Raw genomic sequence first — 21,219 nt, 5'->3', positions numbered from 1 at the left:
ATGTCTAAAATTAATTAAATATTTTTGAAAACAAGCTTATTTTAACTTTTCCATTTAGGATAGAAGAAACAAAATAACAACATAAAAATATTAAAATAACGAAGATACGTATTTTATGTTTCTTTACAAAACGGAACCTTTCTTGGACCCTTGTATGTGCACGGACGTGTTTGTGTGGTGCTCCACATTTCATAAGATCGCTGCGGTGAAGTTTGGTGTACCCTTTCATCAGGTTAGAGTCTCCGTTCTTATCATGTAATCTCTGTTTAATGTTGGGCGTTTTGGTTTTTCCTCTTTCTGAAAGCTTTAAGCACAGACGACAACAAAGTCGGAACGTTTAAATCTGTCTTCCGACCGAGTCACGGTTATCCGGTAACCCGGAAAATAAAGATGATGTCATCATTTCAGTTTACAGGAGATGCTTGTAGACTTTGGGCTCCATAAATGTAAACGTACTCTTTAGATGGTTGTGTTGGTCACGTGTCACGTACCGTTTTGTGCTAAAGTCCCTGTGCTGCCTTCTTGGTCTGATGGGAATTCTGGAACTTCTGCTGCTGCAGCTTTTCCTTATCATGCACTGTTCCTTGACCACACTACCCAGAATGCTTTTCTGCACCAAACTCTTCATTTGTGAATAAAGAATTGAAGCAAACTGAATTCACCTAAAATGGAGCATTTCTTTCATGCTGTCGCTCAACACAAGACATTTATTATTCTTATATATGAAGTTCTATAAGACCACATTTTTTAGAAATGAATCAGTAAACACAAAAGGTGATTCTCATGTCTATTTAAATTATACTGTCTGGTACGAAGTTAAACCGGAATTTTGCTGTGTTCAACACACAGTTTGTGCTTCACTTCAGGGATTTGTTGTTCTGTGAACCCAAACTAGTCTTGATCAAGACTCACCTGAAGAATTCTCACCTGAGTTGTGGCTCCTCCCACCTGTCGGCAGGATCAGGGAGAAATGACTTTGATGATTTTGAATCAGAAATGTTTGACATAAATGTGCCTTTAGTCGATGTGGTGCTGATGTAGAGGACCAGAACATGTCAGCAGCTGGTGCAGTGAACACAGAGAGTCCAAATCTTATGACAGAATTCTTCTCCAGTGTGGGATCACTGGAAACGGCGGCCCCTCCAAGTGAGGAATCATTTTGGTGGGGGCCTTGTGGGGTCAGAGAAGCGCTTGCGTGGAGTTAGCAGCTGTGCCGTTGTTCCTCAGGTGTGACCACCGCCATCCATGCTGCTGCCTCCGTCGCTGCACTGCCGCAGAGCCTGCCCCCTGCTGGCGGGATGCGTGCGGACGCTGTACTCCGGCCGTCCCAGAGCACTGCGCCCCCTGACAGAATTGTTGCTGCGAAGGCGGCCTCCGTCTCGCCTTGACGCTCGCTTTAGGAGCAGGAAGAGCCAGGAGGAGGAGTGGAGGAACAGGAACAGGACGGTGCTGACGTACATCGCTGCAGCCGGCGTTGGGATGATCGGCCTGTCCTACGCCTCAGTGCCGCTCTACCGTCTCTACTGTCAGGTACGTCTTTCTTCTTCTGTGTTTGCGCGCACGCGTCCTGATTCTGACTTCTCCGCTCGTCTGACAGGCAACCGGACTCGGCGGCACGGCGGTGGCCGGCCACAATGCAGACCAGGTGGAGACGATGAAGCCGGTGAGGGAGAGGGTCATAAAGGTCACCTTCAACGCCGACACCCACGCCAGCATCCAGTGGAACTTCAGGCCTCAGCAGACAGAGATCTATGTATGCCGCTGCTCTCCGTTGCGCCTCCTGTTTCCCCGACCGTCGCTGAACTAAGCTGTTCCTGCAGGTAGTTCCAGGTGAGACGGCGCTCGCCTTCTACAGAGCCAAAAACCCCACCGACAAACCCATCATCGGCATCTCCACCTACAACGTGGTGCCCTTTGACGCCGGGCAGTACTTCAACAAGATCCAGGTGAGCCTCAGCTGAGATCTCCACGTTCCAGAACGTCCTCCGCCAACTCCTGTCCTTCCTCAGTGCTTCTGCTTCGAGGAGCAGCGGCTGAACCCTCGCGAGGAGGTCGACATGCCCGTCTTCTTCTACATCGACCCGGAATTCGACGACGATCCTAGAATGGCACGGGTGGACACCATCACCCTCTCCTACACCTTCTTTGAGGCCAAGGAAGGGCAACAGTTGCCGCTGCCTGGATACAGTCATAACTGATCGTTGTTCAGTGACGTCCAGCAGAAGGTCAGACTGCTCACATCCACCGGACGGCACCCTGATGGCTGAGGGGCGGCTGTCCAGCACCTGTGGGGCTGTGCTGCAGCGGTTGGCTCACATCTGGAAGATGGAGGGAAACCACCACTGACTTCCTGCTCAGCCAGACGCTTCCTGGATGAGCCTCAAACATCGGTTTGTGGGATGGACTTAAAAACAAGAGTTAAGCAGAAAACTGAATCAAAGTTAATAAATTGTGTGTAAACATGTAAACACAGCAGACCTTCAGGTAAACAACTGAAGATGAACGAGAAGAAAAAAAACTGGGAAATATTTATTAAAGAAGACAGGAGATGCAGTGATTTTGGATGTATGGACTTCTTTCTGCCTTTTCACTCATCTTGTTTAAATGTAAATATTTTAGACAAACGTTTGTGTTAAAAAGTTGAAAAAAGAAAATGAAAAAAGACAAAAATAAACTGAATTTCAATTAAATTATAGTTGTTTTCTATTTTGTTCTAAAAGAATGCAGTGTTTAAACATCGAAAGGTGAAACAATGTTTTTATATTTTTATTTTAATGATTCAACAGTTGTGACGTGTTGAGAAAAAATAGTTAAAATGTGAAGAACCCAAATATTCAGGCTCTGGAATAAATCTGCATGTTTATTATCTCACATTTGGAAATTGATTAAAACAGATTAGATTGGATTTCTGTCACATGAAAACAGATGTTGAAATAAACTTTTTAAACATTTAAATTTTACATCAAATCTGTCTCCACAGCACAATTTATTTTTTAAATCGTAATTGCATTTCCTATAACAGAAAAACAGACCCTGCAGTTCCTTTCCGCGCCATCAGGGGGCGAAACGACGTCCTGGCTGAAGGAGCAGAAGCTCAGGCGTAGGAAGAAGAAGAAGACCGTGCAGAGTTTGTTTTGGTTCTGTGGTCCCTGTCGCTAATTCTTTGGTTTTGGTTCCGGATTTAAATGGTAACGTCCAGCTGACCGTGGTCCCGTGAAGCCCAGAAGAGGCGCGTGGACTCACCGCTAGTGGATCTGTGCAGAACTTCCCGCTTCACATCGGCGCGTGCTGGTTTGTCTGAAAGTTTGTGCTTAAAAGACGAGAATTCCGACAATTAAAACAAAATGAACAAAAAAACGTTCCAAGGTTTTCGTTGTTACTGATTAAATAACAGGTGATCCATACGTTTCCTGGCTCTGGCATGACGTGCCTGGGTTTGTTTACGTGGCCACGCCCCCATGAAATTCAAAATAAAACTTTATGTAAAACTAAACAGAAAAAAATCCATAACTAAGCAATAAATAAACAAAACAAAAAACCCAATAAAGACTAATACTAATCCTCATTCATACTTTTTCTTTTCCTAAATTAATTAAACAACTTTTTTTCAGCACACCATGCTTTGTAAATAAAGGAGGATTAACTATTTGGCCTTTTCTGGGTTTTAGGAATAGACTGGATCTTTAGTAATAACAGAAATGGGAAACTCTGTGGACTTTTACCATGAGTTATCATAACAGAAACAATATGTATTCAAGACACATTTCTATCACAAATATTTAAAACGTTTGTTTTAGCGGATCAGTGCTCTGCTTGTTTGTCTTTTTCTTTGTGCACAAAAATGTTTTGTCTGTTGTTTCCTTCCAATCTGCCCAGGAAGAAGAGGAGGATGCTTCTCTGCTGCTTCATCCACCTTCTCCTCTTCCCCTCCCCCGCTCAGAGCGACCTCTTCACCTCCATCGGTGAGTCCATCCTCTCCTTCAGTCTTCCTCCTGAGCGGGACAGAGAACTTTTGCAAGAAGTGAATATCGTAAATGGAAGCTAAACCCTTCCAGAAAGAAGCGTCTTTAATGACCACACCCCTCAGAGGGGGGGGGGACATCCATGTTCAGAGTTCAGAGGTCTTCGTTTTCCCTGAGTGTGCTGCAGTAAGAAAGTGTTGGATAGGATCGAGTAAAAAGTCTTAAATATACCCACACAAAAGCAAATTTCAATGTAATTTCTTTGTTCCCATCTCATCTGGACTATTAATGAATAATTTGTCTGAAATGTTTAGTGATGTTTTCCTCCAGTGGCTCTTTGGCTTTGAAGAAAAATGTTAGCGATTAGAAGAAGTTATTGTTTTGTAGTTTGATTTAATTTCTCTTTGTTCCTTCACTTTGTGGTGGTTTGCTATTAGAATAATCATGGAGAATATATTCAACATTTGCTTCTTAAAGTGTGCAATTGCATTTACATGTATAGATTTTTTAAATTTCATACCTAATATTCTTATAATTATAAAATGAGAGAAAGGATGAGCAAAATCACAATAATAGAAAATGCCACGTTTGTCTTTATTCTTGCATTTTTAAGTCAAGTAAATCTGCCACATCAGGAGCATCTCATTTGAAACAGGGGGTATTTTATTTTGAAAGGAACTTTCATATGCTGTTGTCAAGACAAGACGAGATTAGACTTTATTTATCCCAGGATGGGGCAATTCTTTTGTCTGCACAGCAGCAAAGTGACATTCAGTACAGTGCAGCGGTGTAAAAGAACAGACAAACATCTGCAACTGACACCACAGAAATCAATTCAATCAAAATTAAAATTAATACCAGTGCTGGGCAGCTATGATCATTTTAAATGCATAATTTTCTGTGATTAATCACAACCCATGGCTGTAATATGATTTATATTCAATAATAGCTAACTTAAATTATTAACTAACCAACTTAATTATTTTTAGTTTCATAAATCGTGTCTCTTATCTCAACAAATCTGCTTCAGTAGCAAATAATGACTACCCAGAATGCCTAGAGGGGCAAGAGGCTGAGGATTGTTTTCCAAAAGAGACTTTTATAAAATGTAGAGAAAAAAAGTGTGTTCAACTTAAAATAATCTTGTTGTCTCTAATGAATTCAGTCCTGCTGCCCTGCAGGTCAGATGACGGACCTGCTGATCATGGAGAAGGACCTGCTTTCCTCACTGAAGGACTACATCTCTGCAGAGGAGCAAAAGCTGCGGCGCATTAAACAGTGAGACGCCTCAGCCAGGAAACACCAAATCTCTGCACAAAGTGCCACGTACCTGTGCGTGTGTGTGTGTGTGTGTGTGTGTGTGTGTGTGTGTGTGCTCACATTCAGGTGGGCGGAGCGACTGGACGTCCTCTCAGCTGCGTCCTCGGAGGATGCGGAGGGTTTCCTCGGTCACCCTGTGAATGCCTTCAAACTGGTGAAAAGACTCAACACGGAGTGGGCGGAGCTTGAGAATCTGGTGCTGACGGACATGTCAGATGGTGCGTATTCCAGCCCCCCCCCCCCCCCCCCCCCCCACACACACACACACACATGTGCAGAGAATCTTTCCCAGAAGTCTTTTTGACCCACAGAAGCTTCCATCTGCAGCTGAAGGAGCTTCTTTTTTTTTAACTTCAGACCAAATGTGCCGTAAGAGAAAGACGCAAACGTTGGACAGCAGCTTCCACTCTTTGTTTGTACGCTGTTGCAGCCACTCCTCTTCATCTGCGCTGTTTCAGCTTTCATCGCCAACCTCACCATCCAGAGGCAGTTCTTCCCCAACGACGAAGACCAGGCGGGGGCGGCCAAAGCTCTGATGAGGCTGCAGGACACCTATCAGCTGGAGACCAGCATCATCTCCAGTGGACAGCTGCCGGGTCTGCAGAATCTGACAGAACTTCAGCCAAATTCTGTGTTTTCACATGATTTTCTTTTTTTTTAAAGGTTTATTTACACCCTTGTCTCCTCAGGCTCAGACGCTTTACCGCGCAGTGTCCTGACGGCAGATGACTGCTACGACCTGGGAAAGGTGGCGTACTCGGAGGCTGATTACTTCCACACAAAGCTGTGGATGACTCAGGCTCTGAGGCAGCTGGAGCAGGGGGAGGCGTCCAGCACCGTGGACACAGCCACCGTGCTAGACTACCTGAGTTACTCCGTCTACCAGCAGGGGGAGCTACAGGCAGCGCTGGACTTCACCAAGCGGCTTCTGGAGCTCGGTGGGTTCAGCTAAACACGTTTCTTGTGTGAGAATGACGCTCAAAATACCAAACCATTCATATAAACTGTATATTTTTAAAAAAAGACTCGTTCTTGGTTTTTCTACAGTGAGGGTCTCGTATAAAAAGCAAGACTGACTGGAGCTTCATAGTTGCTTCCAGCTTTCCTTGATTGTTAAACCAGTAAACTTTAATTTTCTCTCATAAAGGAAAATAGAGCATTATGATTTTCTTTATCGACGTTGTCACTTCGTAAACGGACAAAAACTCCCCGTCTATTACAAACAGTTAATCTGTGGTAACCAGGGGCTGAAAGTAGATTATTTCTCATCCTGGTACTATGAAAAATTATTTCCAAATATATTTTTCAAAAGCAAAAAAATTGTAGTTAATATTAAATTTTGACATGTATAGATGAGCCGTTTTTGTGTAAATATTTTTGAATTGAACATGAAAAATGTGAACATCTGAACTGATGCTTAGTTAGCTGAAGGAGGCCGGTAATGTTCCCGGTCAGTTCTAGGGGAACCGCGTGCCGTGCTGCTTGTTGTGTGCGCTGGTTTCCCGCCGTTTTCTAGCCGGGGTTTGACGTGTGGCATTGGGAGTTCTGTGATGAACAGGAGGTTCGAGGCCCTTTTTGTCGTCATGGTGCCTCTGAGATCAGTCATGTCATTTATTGTGCTAAACCCTCTTTTCCAGTCTGCATTACTGGCTGAGAGAGTGTCCACTGCAAAAAATAGTGTATTTGATTGAGGGGAGGGCTTCTCCATCCTCTAGCCTTGAACTCAACAAGAAGCTCATTCATGTTGTTCACACAAAGATCCGACTTCCTCTTCTCCAAATCGAGGATTGTCTTGATCCCAGTTGTCTGGGTGAAGGACTGCCGTTTGATTGATTAGGCTGTTGCGGTCAGCTGTCACGCTACTTAGAGCTCTGTTGACTGTTGCTGTGAACAGTCTTTCCTTCATGCTCTGCACCAGTTACAGAGAGAGCAGAGTCGATGGGGGGAGACCGGTTGTTGCGTCAACGGGAGGTTTTCCTGGACGGGTTCAGGCTCTCAATGCGCTTCAGGCCATGATCTCACCACCCTTTGGAATGGAAGTTTTTCTGTTTCTGAGAATGTCAGACAATTTCTTTAGTTCAGGGAGACCCTCCCCTTCAGTGCCAGACTTTTGGAGAATATTAACAGAGCACAAGTTGGACAGCGGCACACTGAGCTTAGCTCTCCTGATGCCTCCTGGAAATGTTGTGCCAACATGAGGGCACTGACTGCCGTCTAGGATGAAGGCGAAGCACGTTTATTAGTGTACACAAAGCAATTCAAAGTGCTTCACAAAACAGGAAAATGCATTAAAATCACAATACATAACAGTGCAAAGATATAATCACTATAGAATTTACTTTAAAAGTAAGGAAATGACAAATATCATTAATAATATTCTAAATGTATGTGGTTATTTTGAATTTCAGACGTAGCACTACTGAAGGTCCAGGTGTGTAATGAACGGGCCGCCACTGAGTCAGGGAGTAGGGTGGAAATTCATACGTAGCCATAGAGGAGAATCTGATTGTTCTCACCTTATCAAGTAGCACTGAAAGCAGCCGCCATTCAGACGCAGCTCCTGTAGTAGACGGAGCGGTGGGAGAGGAGAGTCACAGATCCCAGACAGGGAGACGCGATCACTGATGTTTTTGTAGAGTTCTTCAAAATAAATCAACTTGATCTCTAAACATGGCCCGTGTCTTTTATGCACCGTGTTATAGACGTAAAGTCAATGCTTCCATGTTGTCACAGAACAGGCAGGCGGCTGGTTCCAGATGCAGCAGGTTTATCAGCTCAGCTAAAAGTCCATAAAGCTGAAACAGGGTCAGACAGGAAGGGGTCAATAACAGGCATGAGATCATCAGAGGAGAGACAGGGGTAGTCAGGATCCAGGTCGGGTCAGGAAATGAGAAGATCAGGTCTGGATAGACCGCTGGGTAATGCAGGCAGAGTGGCAATACTTTGCACTGAGTGAGGCTCAGTGCAGTGATTATATAGCATACTGTGAGTGACTGCAAATGAAAGCCAGCTGTGTGGCATCCAGAAACTGTGCGCCAGGGTTGCAGACCCGGCTGCTGAGTTCTGACGTGTGACAGCGACGAGGCTAAACACTTTAAAACAGTTCCTCCTCCACTCAAATTTATGAACACATTTTTGGACGAGCATCAAATTTGACACATGAATTGTGTTTGGTGTGAACACAGCATTATCCTGGGCTTGGTGGAGTTGTTCAGAAGCGTTGCACTTGGGACCTATACATGATTTTTTTTCTGTTTCGTCATGAATTTTCTTGCTCCAAACAACTTACAGTCTGAAAAATACAATAATTGGAGGGTACATTCTTTTTCTTCTCTCGGTGTCATGTTCATACAAACCTAAACATTGGAGGACAGACATGACTAAACCTTTGTGTAGAGCGCCCTCTTTAGTCAAAGTGAACTGAGTTTTATAAAAACTGCAGCTAGTACATTTCAGGCCTGATGGAGCAATCTACTGTTGTGGAAAGTGTCTCAAAGTAACCAGAAGTTCTGGTTTGGCCCAGTTAGACCCAACTCACCAGCGAGCTAATGGCAACCTGAAGTATTTTGAGTACCAGCTGTCCAAGCAAAAGAAGGCGGTCCAGATGAACGAGAGCGAGGAGGATCAGAAGGGGGCTCAAGCTGACGACGAATACTTACTAGAGAGGAGGAAGTACGAGCAGCTCTGTCGTGGCCAAGGTGCCCTGATGGTGAGTTCACAAAACCGTGGTTCAAATCCCTCTTGCTGTCAGAAAAGCTCCACTCTTCGCTCTCTGTCAGACTCCTCGCAGGCTTAGCCGCCTCTTCTGCCGTTACTTCAACAACCACGGACATCCGAACTACCTGATCGGCCCAGTGAAGCAGGAGGACGAGTGGGACAGTCCGTACATTGTTCGATACCATGACGTTGCGTCAGAAAAAGAGATGGAGACGGTGAAGGAGCTCGCCAAACCTAGAGTAAGTCCATCTGCTGATGATCCTCTGATGTCCAGCTGTGTCTGCGTCAGTTTGAGCTCTGGTCCAGTCCATCCAGCATTTCAATCACTCCTGGGAGGGGTTTGATGAAACAAAAGCATTTAGGTGACAATGTTTGACACTTCATTACAAAGGGCCAGTTAACAAACAGATTTTTTTATATTACGACTTTAAAGTCCTAAAAAATGCAAAAACTGCAAAATTATGAGACTATTTAGCCTGTGACTTTAAAAGTCATTGGCTTCAGCTTTAAAACAAGTAAATATATGAGAAAAGGTTAAAAATCAACGAGGAAAAAACACCAAAGTTGTCTGTTTATTGCAGCCATGCTCAAAGCTGAAAGATGTTGAGCAGTTTGTGAAGCTGTATTTCTGGAAGGGTTTTAAAAAGCAAAGAAATTCTGAACCTTTTGGCGATTCCAAATGAAATGATTGTTAGTTTAGCCGGCTTTGCTTGGTTCTGAGTGGGTAATGCAGAGTTTACATCTAAAATAAGGAGCTCAGAGACACGACGGGGTGAAGAGGACCGCTGCTTCCTTTTCATTCACATACCCAGAAGTCCATTTGTTTCCTCATGACATGTAACCGTCATGCACACAAGGAACACGGAAGGGGAATGAAAATAGTGATATCTACAGGAATACCCATCATTTTTGTTCCGCACCAGATTTAAAGGCGCACCTTTAATGAATGGTCTATTTTTAAGTTATATACATGTTTTGACATTTATGCGTCACATAGAACTTCAGGACGGATCAAGTGAACCAAAAGAGTCAGAGAGAAGTCCATCTGTCAGACTTTATGAACTGAGTTCACTCTAGAGCTCGTTTGTAACACGCTACACGTTAGCACCGTTAAAAGTGTTTTCACAACACGTAAAAGCAGACGGACACCGCTACTGTAAGTACACTAACTCCCAACCAATAATCTGGCAAGAATAAAAATCTAAGCTGGTTTTCTGCTCGTGTTTTAGAAGTAGTTCTGAAATGAAGGGATCATAGTTCAGTCAGCTGAAAAGGTCACAGGAGCAAGTGGGACATGTTCTGCTTTTGCTAGGAATGAAGGTTTCTGACCAAACTGTTCCACACAGTCTGATCTGAACTCTCATTAAGCTTTCGTGGGGGCAGCAGGGCAACCAGCCTGATTATCCCCCTTGATGTTTCCTTTCCTACTCTGGCTGGTGCAGGAGTTCAGCTGCATAACTGAGAATCTGAACCTCTGCTTCTCTTGACCTTCTCATCATCTAGAATTAACAGAAAGACCTGTTTGATTCCTGGAGCAGCGATGGCTCCTTCCTACTGCCTTCCTGCCTGCAGCATTGCTGCAGCTTCAGTGACTTTCCTCTTCCTCTTTCCTTGTCTTTGTGTAACTTAATGCTGACTTAGCTCAGACGAGCCACGGTGCATGACCCTCAGACAGGAAAACTGACCACGGCGCAGTACAGAGTCTCCAAGAGGTAAGGGGCACTGAGCTGCATGTCGGTTTGTGCTGCACCAACGGCAGGAGCTCGGTGGGAAAAATGCAGAAGCAGTTTGTGTCGTCTCGGGTTCACACACCTAGAAGCTGCAGAGTAAAAAGGTTAAAGTCCCGCCTAAAGTCTGAGCATGCACCACAACTGTGGCTCAAGGGGGGGCTGTCGTCTCCCTGAATGGTTGTTGGTTGGATTTCTGGCTACCACAGTTCCATGTCAAAGTGTCTGTGGGGAGGACACCCAACCTTTAAGTTGCTTCTGGCTTGTTTGGTCTCCATAGGTGAAGACTTGTTTGTGTGGACATCCTACGTGCACTTCCATAGCGCACGCACACCCCGGTCATGCAGGATCTGTGCACGGTCATTAAGGAGTAGTAAGGAGTTGGAACCCGCACCTTGCCAGCAAGTAGAGGGTGGCACAAGGGCACCAAATGAAGGCATCAGCCGTACTTCATGAGGTTGTGCATGGTCCTCACAAATACCTCACGATACACGCATGACCATGGTATGTTCTATTCATGATGTCTCTTTAGGTGGCCGCAGGTGAACTGTAAGACACACCTGAGCTGACCGCTCCTCAGGCCTGGACAGCCCTGACGCCCCTTTAAGGGGCATGTGACTCAAACTTTACAGTTAGAGGAGCTTTTCAGCCATGAATCATAAATCTTATTCAAATACTAACAAAGTAACCCTAATTATTTAAAACGTTTAGAGATTATCCTAATAATTAAATATTAATATGTTAAAATAGTAAAACCTAAAAAGAGACTACCTCAAACCTCCCCATGAATCCATAAAACATGAGAGAAGACACTGAACAGAAACGCCAATGAAGTTGGTGGTGAACACGGCAATGGCTGAATTCTCTTCCTTGAGTGGATGCCCAGCATCATCACAGTTAAAGGGCCTCCTCCATGCAAAATCCTCTTTTTGAGCTTTCAAGTGTTTTATGATTTTAACTCCTCACAAAAAACAACAACAAAAACATTGAGGCGGTTTGCAGCCGAGTGTGAAGCGGCTGGGATGAGGGTCAGCACCGCTAAATCTGAGGCCATAGTTCTTGACCGGAGAAGGTAGTTTACCATCTCTGGGTGGGTGGAGTGTCCCTGCCCCAGGTTGGAGGAGTTTAAATATCTCACTCATGAATATATATGTTCATGAGTGAGGGAAGACTGGAGCGTGAGATTGACAGGCGGATCAGAGCGGCGTTCGTAGTTTATGCGGTCGTTGTATCGGTCCGTTGTGAAGAAGAGAGAGCTAAGACAAAAAGCAAAGCTCTCAATTTACCGGTCGATCTTTGTTCTAACACTCACCTATGGTCATGAGCTCTGGGTCATGACCCAAAGAACCCAAAGAACCAGGAATAAAAGCGGGTGAAATGAGCTTCCTCCGTAGGGTGGCGGGGCGCTCCCTTAGAGATAGGGTGAGATGCTCGGAGTAGAACCGCTTCTCCTCCACATCGAAAGGAGGCAGTTGAGGTGGCTCGGGCATCTAGTCCGGATTTCTCCTGGACTCCTACCTGGAGAGGTGTTCCGGGCATGTCCCACTGGGTGGAGGCCCCGGGGAAGACCCAGGACACGCTAGAGAGACCATGTCTGTCAGCTGGCCTGGGAACGCCTCATGGTCCCGCCAATGGAGCGGGAGGAAGTGGCTGGGGCGAGGGAAGTCTGGGCATCTCTGCTTAGACTGCTGCCCTGCGACCCGGTCCCAGACAAGCGGAGTAAGGTGGATGGTCAAAAAAAACCCATAGAACTATTTTAATCCATTCACGCATTTCTGAGCATTCCTCTAAAACCCTGTGCTCAGAGCACCAGCCCCTCCCCATCCTCCAAAACGAGCAGATTCACACATATGTTGTGTCTGAATGCCTTCACTACTCACTATACAGTGCACTATATAGACTAGAGCGTTCACCATTTTCTAGTGCTGTCCGAATCTACAATTCCAAAATCGAGTTCCCTAGAAATTTCTCAGAAGTCTCTGCAAAAAACCAGTGTTTATCGATGCTCACTAGATCGGTAAATACGGACCACAATGCATTGCAGCGGAAGAATTTTTGCCCAAATTGAGTGGATTCATAGATCGTCATCCTAAAACGAGATTTTAACTTTGTGAAATCAATGACGTCATGTGTGAGCATGGTGTCCGAAGTGCTTTTAAAATCCAGGGCACTGCATAGTGCCACACTATAGTTTTTTTGTAGTTAGGGGTCAGGGGGGGAATACGGAAACAGCCAGTGTGGTATAGATAAGTGAGGAACAGCCCCTTCCAGGAAGAGTCTGTGCTCTTCTAGCTCCGCCCCCAGGCTAACACACACACACCCTTTCTCTGTGGAGACAGCGGTGATCTGCAAAACGTTAATATGCACCATACGCACATCCATCTTTGTTGGTTGTTTCCATGGGCGAAACGCAGACACGCTCCCGAGGGCGGCTCTAGGTTGACAGCATGAAATGGGCGGAACCCACAAGGAGAGAAAGGCGGAGCCTCAGAGATTGAGTCGTCTTACTTCCGGGTAGGAAAAGGAGCTTCAAAAATAACTCCTATGTCTTTTTTAAAAATCGTTCTTTAGCGTACCAAAGATAATATCCTATGGATGGATATAGTTTGTTCTGAACGGCAGGATAGAGACACTTCAAGCAATGAGCCGGGTCCCCAGGTGGGACAACAGCCCCACCCAGACGGGTTTTAAATGTTTAAACCTAAACATTTAAAAGTATGAAATACTAGAATGAATGATTCTTAATTTTTAATGAAAGGCAAATTATATAAGTGGGTTTTGAGCTTTTTTTTGTCAATATCCACACTCTCACACGCCCCTCGATGCTCAGGCAGACTGTTTCATAAACTGGGAGCAAAATGCTGAAAAGATGAAGAGAGAGAAACCACTGAAGACTTTCCCACATTGCTTCTGCATCTTTCCCCGGCTTTTAGGAGGATTTTAGAGCTAACATAGCTGCGTGGTTCTAAATAATCAGCAGCAGCATGCGGGTGAACAGATTCGTCTCCAGCAGCAGCTCTCCCTCTGTCCTTCTCTCCCAGCGCCTGGCTCGGATCGCATGAGCATCCCATAGTGGACAGGATCAACCAGAGGATTGAGGACATCACAGGCCTGGACGTCAGTACGGCCGAAGACCTGCAGGTGACTGCTTACCTATGGAGGGATGTTTATGCCACCACGTTGCACACAAAACTTTCTAAGTCGCAAAGGAAAATGTGGAATATAATTTTTTCTTTTTTTATTCCAAACTTTTTTTTTCTTGCTTTCAAATTTTTATTTTTGCTTTCATGAAGTATTTTTGCGTTTGCAAAACAAATGTTTTCGCATTCGTTGTGTGTCGTCTCGCTTTTTTCTTATCTTTGATTTTGCTCACATGTGTCAGTTTAGTGAGACAAATCAAGATAGGAAAAAAGCGAGATGACACACAACACATGCAAAAATATTTGTTTTGTAAACGCAAAAATATTCCATGAAAGCAAAAAAATAGAAAGCAAATATTTAATATTTTCATAAATATCACTCCATACTTACTTGCCAAGTCAGGCCCTTTCCACGCCTGCAGGACAAATGCTTTTTCCTGGGCTTTACTGACACTGCAGCCAACAATAACATAGCAGTGGAAGACGTTCATAAAGATGTCAAGACAAACTTTAATGCTTGACTTTAACACAAATGTCCGTTTCATGGATAACTCAAGAAAAATCCAAGTTTAAAGGAGATTTTTTGTGTCATGGAGAAAAGGTTGAAGCTTTAAAACATTCAACTAAAAAGATGAGTTTACGTCCTGGTTCAGACTTTACTGCATATAAATAGTGATGTGGCTGCTCCAGAGTGCTTAAGGTCTCTGAAGTCAAGTTTGATGCCCTTTTAAGACGTTTCTGCTTTCATTTTGAAGCTAAAAAGAGAATGTATGTGGTGAACACTTGTTGTTTTCGTGTTTTTGGTGTAGGTGGCGAACTATGGCGTCGGGGGCCAGTATGAGCCTCATTTTGACTTTGGACGGGTAAGTGCTGTGGTTCTGTGAAAGAGAGCAGGACAAAGCCGGAGCCCGGCCTTCATAACTGTTTGTCTTTGGTAAAAGTCCACAAGAACTTCCTGTCTTTGGCAGAAAGACGAGGCGGATGCGTTTGAGGAGTTGGGCACCGGGAACCGAATTGCCACCTGGCTGCTCTACGTCAGTGATCTCCTGTGTTGGTGTTGTCACTTCCTGTATGATCGTCCGCTGATGCTGTCCTCCTTCCTGATGCAGATGAGCGACGTGCAGGCGGGGGGCAACACTGTCTTCACGGACATTGGTGCTGTTGTTTGGCCCAAAAAGGTGTGTAAGTCAGAGAGCAGACCTGTTTAAAGGACCATGCTTTGGTTAGATTCGGTCATTCTCTGGCTTCAACCAGAGAATCTGTGTTTTGAAATGGTTGGCGCCGTCCGTACATCACCAAATCCCCCCAAACTGGTTTCACTTTCAACATGCACATACGGAGAATCTTTTTGATGAATTTCAATCTGGCTTCAGCAGAAATCAGATTCAGATGAAAAGTCTGTTAATAAGAGTTTTTGTAGATTATAAATTATATATCTTTATAGACCCAGTTTGAGGAAAATCAAAAACACTGTATGAAGAAAATTGACCTTAAAATTGCATTTCTGCGTTTTTCTTTTTTCACATTGTTGTGAACCTGGAGCAGACTGATGTCGATGTCACCTCACTTAAGCCTAAAGTCTAAAAAGTTCCAGGTGTGACGGCGTTTTTCTCATGTCAGCCATCATGGTGGTCTTGTAAAAAGATACAAAAAGTACATTTTTCCATTACACATCATCAAAGTCTTCCGTCTTTAGTTCATGTTGGTTTCCTTTGACTTGTTGGTTTCTCTCCGTCTCTGAGGTGTGCATGATTCAGGTTCAGCTTTAGGAGATTTCAGATTCTTCTTGAAGAACAAAAGTGGATGGAGATGGTTGCTTGTTTGGGTTTTTAATTGAAAAAACATAAAATTAAAAAATGTTTCCACGTTGAGTTGAATCCTGACACACGACGCTTGAAGCTGATGCTTGTGTCATGTGACCAGGGGACGGCGGTATTCTGGTACAATCTGCACCGGAGCGGAGAAGGAGACTATCGAACTCGACATGCAGCCTGTCCAGTTCTGGTCGGGAACAAGTGGGGTGAGTCCACGTTTCTCCACAGCGTCTGTTTAGTCCACAGACAGAATCCGGACAGATCCTCTCTGACTTCACCCGGAGGATCCAGAACGGGGAGAAGGAACCCAGAAGTAGGACAAAAAGGCTTTTTAACCAGAGTTTCCCCCCCTAACTCAACAGCATGGATGTGGTTGTATCCTTCAACAGCTGGAGGACATAAATGCTCCTGTCCTCGTCTTCCTCCTGCAGTGTCCAACAAATGGATCCATGAACGGGGACAGGAGTTCAGGAGGCGCTGCGGCCTTCAGCTGTCAGAATGACCACCGACACTCCGCCTTCGCTGGACAGTCTTCCTCCTCTGAATGTTTTCCTGTGTGTCTGCATCTCCACAGACGGTGTGAAGAGCAGGGATATAGTGACCTGGCTGCTGCTCCTCTTCTTTCTGTTTGTCCACCAGAACCACATCTATTGATTTTATAAGTTAAACCGGGTTTGGGTCTTTCCTGAGCTGAGTCAAACGTGTGATGAACCAGCACGTTTTTAGTCTAAAGGTCTTCACTAAACAAAAACAATTTTCATAACTTATTGTTAGTTACTGCAGAAATGCATCACCTTTAAATACATACGTTTCCATGACAACCACAGCATCACTCGGGCTGCCTTTTTAGTCAGGCCCCGCCCACTGTTCAGCCAGGAGATAAATCGTTGAACCTGAAACATGTGAAGAATTAAATAAAAAGGATAAACACTGGATATGAAATGTATAAAATGTATAAACTGTACGTATTTAAAGGGAAAGACTCACGTCTAAAAAACTTTAACAAAAAAGGCTTTAAGTGACAAATTTCTTAAGAGGAATTCTTGGTTTTTGCACTTTATTTGTCAATAATAAAAATAAAGTTTGCTAAATATCAAAGGTCTTTATCATCTTTTTCCTTTGAAGTGTGTTGATGTTCTCAACTTTGAGATTTTTCATGTATTCATTTTCATTAACCAAAGCAGCGAATAATAAATAAAAAGCAGCTAAATAATACAAAAGTCCTGAACATCAAAACTAGAATCTTCTGAAGGAGCTAAATGTTTTCAAACCTCAGTGGTTGAAGCAGCTGAAAGCATGAAGGAATTTTAGCGGAGGATCTCTGTTCACGCTGAATCTTCACAGTGTAGCCGGCTGGGTGGGCCTCACCGCCAGCTCACCTGCAGCTCACCTGCAGCTCAGGTGCTGTCAGTTTGGCTCCTCCTGTTGTTTGGGTGCTGCTGGAGCTGCATAGAAACAATCAGAGCCCCTCCATAGGAGTGGGACCACTTGCTGGCCCTCATTTTCTGTATCATTCTCTTTGGCATTGCTGTGACCTGTTTTACCAGGATCTGGGGGCTGCTCCGCCCACTTTGTTGTTCCCTGTCAGCCTGCTGCTTCCATCTGCTCCAACGTCCAATCATTTGTCAGGGAGGGTTTATTTTAATCACCTTCCCATCGTTGCTGGTGTTGGGGAGCTGCTGCTGTTTTCCCTGACCTGCTCAGAAAAACCCTTATGCCCTTCACTGCAGTCAGCTGTCCACCAGGTAGTGCGCCATGTGTCCACCAGGGGGAGCCTTTGGTCTGGACGAATTCTACCCGCCCGTTGGTCCATCGCAGGCATCCCACCATGGGTTCTTTGGAGCTAGCAACCTCTCCTAATAATTTTATTTAAAACAATCTATTATTTTTGTTATCCAGAGAAGCAACGCTTCACAAGAACTGAGCTGACCCTTGTCCTATCTTGTAGTGTGACCCCACCCTTACATTGATGTGTTATCTCTCCAGGGCACGTTAACGTTGGGTCTGGGGTCATCTAGACCCCACAAGACAGTGCGCTGAACCTTTTTTCTTCAATGATTTTTGGTCTTCACTGGTGTCCATGCACAAGGGTTAAAGCAGGTGGTGTAAACGTACAGAAGGTTGTGTTTGTATATTTGTTGCTAACCCTCTGTATCTCAAAAGCCAAACGTTGAAGGAGTGTCTGCCTGGTGTAAACCCACGTAGAATATTATACCCTCCATCCCCACCACAGAAAGTGAACACTTCAGGTAAAACAATTTAGTGAAACAATTCAGGAGAATAAAGAAAAAGGGAAATCTGACTTTGTTCGTAGAATTATGACAGGGATGAAAGATGGGAGAGACGTTGTGTCTGACCTGGTTATGGACATTTGTGCCCATCTCATGTTCACATGGGAAGGAAAGTGGACGCATTGATCTAAGAATCTCTTATTTTCCTATTCCTCCAAGAAAACTCCCCAAATTCTTTTGAAAGGTTTCCTGGATTGTTGGGACTTCCTAAACAAACGTGCGCTTCCCTTGATTGAACAAGTGCTTTTTGGTCGTGTACACAGACTTTCCCTCTCGTTTCCTGTAGTTTGTGTGCAGACAAGAACGCAACATTTTGATGGAGACACGAGACATCTCTGCAGAAGACTGGGACGACCTTGTGGAAGTTCTGGATGGTTCTGGTTGCAGAAGACGAATCTGACGTGAAGCACACAGGACCTTGTTCAAAAAACAATGTTATTAACTATTGGTCAAGTTTTATTGTTGTTTTTCTGTTCAAAACACAAAAATGAAACGGTCAATGAATCCAGCAGCAAAACGACTTGTGTCAGATCCTTTTTATTTTATTTTGCACAATAGTCATAGAAAATGTGAAAAGAGAATCTCGTTGTTTCCAGAAATCTAACATTTTTTTTTTCCAACATCAATTATAAAAGATTATTTGTTTGCCTGATTCTGCGTTTTCAGGTGAATAAAAATGATTTATGTAATAATATCCACTTGTGATAATCAATAAGCAGTTCATCTTGGTTGTTTGATAAATAATTTGCATTTGGACCAAAAACATTTGAACTTTAAAATGATGTTGAGAACTGGAAACTATATAAAAATGATATAAACCCTCAGTGACCTCAGTGGTTAGTTTGTCAATCACATTGGGTGTTTACAGTGATGTAGGAATGATGCAGACCCCCCCCCCCCCCCCCACATGAGTATAGGGTTAGGGTTTTTGTTTAAAATTTGAATTTAATTGTATTTTCAGATAATTTAAATTAGGGTGTATTATAATCAACATTTCTATTAAAAATAAAAAAGAAGACGCTGGGGTTGTGCTAAAAAGATCGATATAAAGCATGGCAAGAAATGTTTTAGAGATAAATTATTTTAACAAATTGTAAAATTAAAATTAAAATGCACTAAAAGGCCTCGGACTACTAAGGGTCACAAAAAAAGTTAAACATAATAGGGGTGGAAATAAATAAGTTTACATGTTCCCACTCCATTTCAAGCAAATATTTGACAATCGATATGTCTATTTATGATTAGGAGCAATCATCTAGCCACAGGGGTTGCAAGCCAGTTGCCTCTGTGCCGGTCCCAAGCCCGGATAAATAGAGAGGGTTGCGTCAGGAAGGGCATCCGGCGTAAAAAATTGCCAAAATAACCATGCGAATCATCCACAACACTTTAGACATACCGGATCGGTCGAGGCCCGGGTTAACAACGACCGCCACCGATGCTGTTAACCTACAGGGTGTCGGTGGAAATTTGACTACTGTTGGTGGAAGAAAGAGGGGAGGCAGAAGGGCCCGTGGCCAGAGAGAGAAGGGAAAAGGCAGGAACATAGGTTTGAGAATAGGGACTCTTAACGTTGGTACAATGACAGGGAAAGGCAGAGAGCTGGCAGACATGATGGAGAGAAGGAAGGTAGATGTACTGTGTGTGCAGGAGACAAGGTGGAAGGGCAGCAAGGCACGTAGTATTGGAGGAGGATACAAACTGTTCTATCATGGTGTTGATAGGAAGAGAAACGGGGTAGGTGTGATTCTGAAGGGGGAGTTTGTAAACAGTGTTCTAGAGGTGAAAAGAGTCTCAGACAGGATGATGAGCCTAAAGTTAGAAATTGAAGGGGTGATGGTGAATGTAGTCAGTGGGTATGCGCCACAGGTTGGCTGTGAGTTAGAAGTGAAGGAGAGATTCTGGAGTGAGTTGGATGAGGTCATAGAGAGTTTTCCCAGAGGAGAGAGAGTTGTTATTGGAGCAGACTTTAATGGGCATGTTGGTGAGGGCAACAGAGGTGATGAGGAGGTGATGGGCAGGTTTGGTGTGAAGGAAAGGAATCTGGAGGGACAGATGGTGGTGGACTTTGTGAAGAGGATGGAAATGGCTGTAGTCAACACTTACTTCCAGAAGAAAGAGGAACATAGAGTGACATACAGAAGTGGAGGTAGGAGTACTCAGGTGGACTACATCCTATGTAGACGAGGTCATTTGAGAGAGGTTAATGACTGCAAAGTGGTGGTAGGAGAGAGTGTAGCCAAACAGCACCGCATGGTGGTGTGTAAGATGACTCTGGAGGTCAGGAAGAAGAAGAGAGGGAAAACAGAAAAGAAGACCAAGTGGTGGAAGCTACAGAATGAAGAAACTTGTGAGGAATTTAGGCAGAAGTTGAGGCAGGTCCTGGGTGGTCAGGATGAGCTTCCAGATGACTGGGAAACTACAGCAGAGGTTATCAGGGAAACAGGTAGGAAGGTGCTAGGTGTGTCATCTGGAAAGAGGAAAGACGGTAAAGACACTTGGTGGTGGAATGAGGAAGTACAGGAATGCGTCCAGAGGAAGAGGTTGGCTAAAAGGAAGTGGGATGTAGAAAGGACTGAGGAAGGTAGACAGGAGTACAAGGAAGCGCAGCGTAGAGTGAAGAGAGAGGTGGCAAAGGCCAAACAGAAAGCTTACGATGAGCTATATGACAGGTTAGACACAAAGGAAGGAGAGAAGGACTTGTACAGGCTAGCCAGACAGAGAGACAGAGATGGGAAGGACGTGCTACAGATAAGGGTGATTAAGGACAGAGATGGAAAGGTGCTAACAACCCAGGAGAGTGTACAGAAAAGATGGAAGGAGTATTTTGAGGAGCTGATGAACTTAGAAAATGACAGGGAAAGAAGGGAGGAAGATGTGGTTGTTGTGGAGCAGGAAGTAGCAGAGATTGGAAAGGATGAGGTTAGGAAGGCTCTGAAAAGGATGAAGAGCGGAAAGGCCGTTGGTCCTGATGACGTACCTGTGGAGGTATGGAAGTGCTTAGGAGAGACAGCAGTGGAATTTCTAACAAGGTTGTTCAATAGGATTCTAGAGAGTGAGAAGATGCCTGAGGGATGGAGGAGAAGCGTTCTGGTCCCGATCTTTAAGAACAAGGGTGACACGCAGAACTGCAGCAACTATAGAGGAATAAAGTTGATGAGCCACACAATGAAGCTGTGGGAAAGAGTAGTGGAAGCCAGGCTTAGGAAGAAGGTGGAGATCTGTGAGCAGCAGTATGGTTTCATGCCCCG

At 44.4% G+C, this 21,219-nt stretch overlaps 2 protein-coding genes across 2 annotated transcripts; both read left to right on the top strand.

Annotated features, from left to right (window-relative positions):
• Positions 1-131: 131 nt before the first annotated feature.
• Positions 132-2,509, top strand: LOC101159951 (cytochrome c oxidase assembly protein COX11, mitochondrial). The gene is made up of 5 exons (XM_004080744.3): positions 132-232; positions 1,228-1,530; positions 1,598-1,753; positions 1,821-1,946; positions 2,010-2,509. The coding sequence occupies exons 2-5, from the start codon at positions 1,246-1,248 to the stop codon at positions 2,196-2,198; spliced, it is 756 nt and encodes a 251-aa protein (XP_004080792.1). The 5' UTR covers positions 132-232; positions 1,228-1,245; the 3' UTR covers positions 2,199-2,509.
• A 537-nt stretch (positions 2,510-3,046) lies between these two features.
• On the top strand, positions 3,047-16,778 carry LOC101172363 (prolyl 4-hydroxylase subunit alpha-1). The gene is made up of 15 exons (XM_023949095.1): positions 3,047-3,291; positions 3,877-3,962; positions 5,144-5,240; positions 5,349-5,500; positions 5,741-5,878; positions 5,972-6,220; positions 8,810-8,991; positions 9,062-9,238; positions 10,641-10,711; positions 13,768-13,867; positions 14,676-14,729; positions 14,835-14,900; positions 14,976-15,044; positions 15,790-15,886; positions 16,112-16,778. The coding sequence occupies exons 2-15, from the start codon at positions 3,890-3,892 to the stop codon at positions 16,180-16,182; spliced, it is 1,596 nt and encodes a 531-aa protein (XP_023804863.1). The 5' UTR covers positions 3,047-3,291; positions 3,877-3,889; the 3' UTR covers positions 16,183-16,778.
• The last annotated feature ends 4,441 nt before the right edge of the window (positions 16,779-21,219 follow it).

The sequence above is a fragment of the Oryzias latipes genome, chromosome 19 (genome assembly GCF_002234675.1).
Source record: "Oryzias latipes chromosome 19, ASM223467v1".
In the NCBI taxonomy this organism is placed as follows: domain Eukaryota; kingdom Metazoa; phylum Chordata; class Actinopteri; order Beloniformes; family Adrianichthyidae; genus Oryzias; species Oryzias latipes.
The sequence above is the reverse complement of the archived record's forward strand: the minus strand, read 5'-3'. Positions and strand labels throughout refer to the sequence as shown.

Bases quoted from the DNA above. Each gene is read 5' to 3' on its own strand.
- LOC101159951 (XM_004080744.3), top strand. From the start codon at position 1,246: ATGCTGCTGCCTCCGTCGCTGCACTGCCGCAGAGCCTGCCCCCTGCTG. The intron at 1,531-1,597 runs GTACGTCTTTCT...CTCGTCTGACAG, and splicing joins TCTACCGTCTCTACTGTCAG to GCAACCGGACTCGGCGGCAC. The intron at 1,754-1,820 runs GTATGCCGCTGC...CTGTTCCTGCAG, and splicing joins CTCAGCAGACAGAGATCTAT to GTAGTTCCAGGTGAGACGGC.
- LOC101172363 (XM_023949095.1), top strand. From the start codon at position 3,890: ATGCTTCTCTGCTGCTTCATCCACCTTCTCCTCTTCCCCTCCCCCGCT. The intron at 6,221-8,809 runs GTGGGTTCAGCT...TGGCCCAGTTAG, and splicing joins CAAGCGGCTTCTGGAGCTCG to ACCCAACTCACCAGCGAGCT. The intron at 10,712-13,767 runs GTAAGGGGCACT...CTTCTCTCCCAG, and splicing joins CAGTACAGAGTCTCCAAGAG to CGCCTGGCTCGGATCGCATG.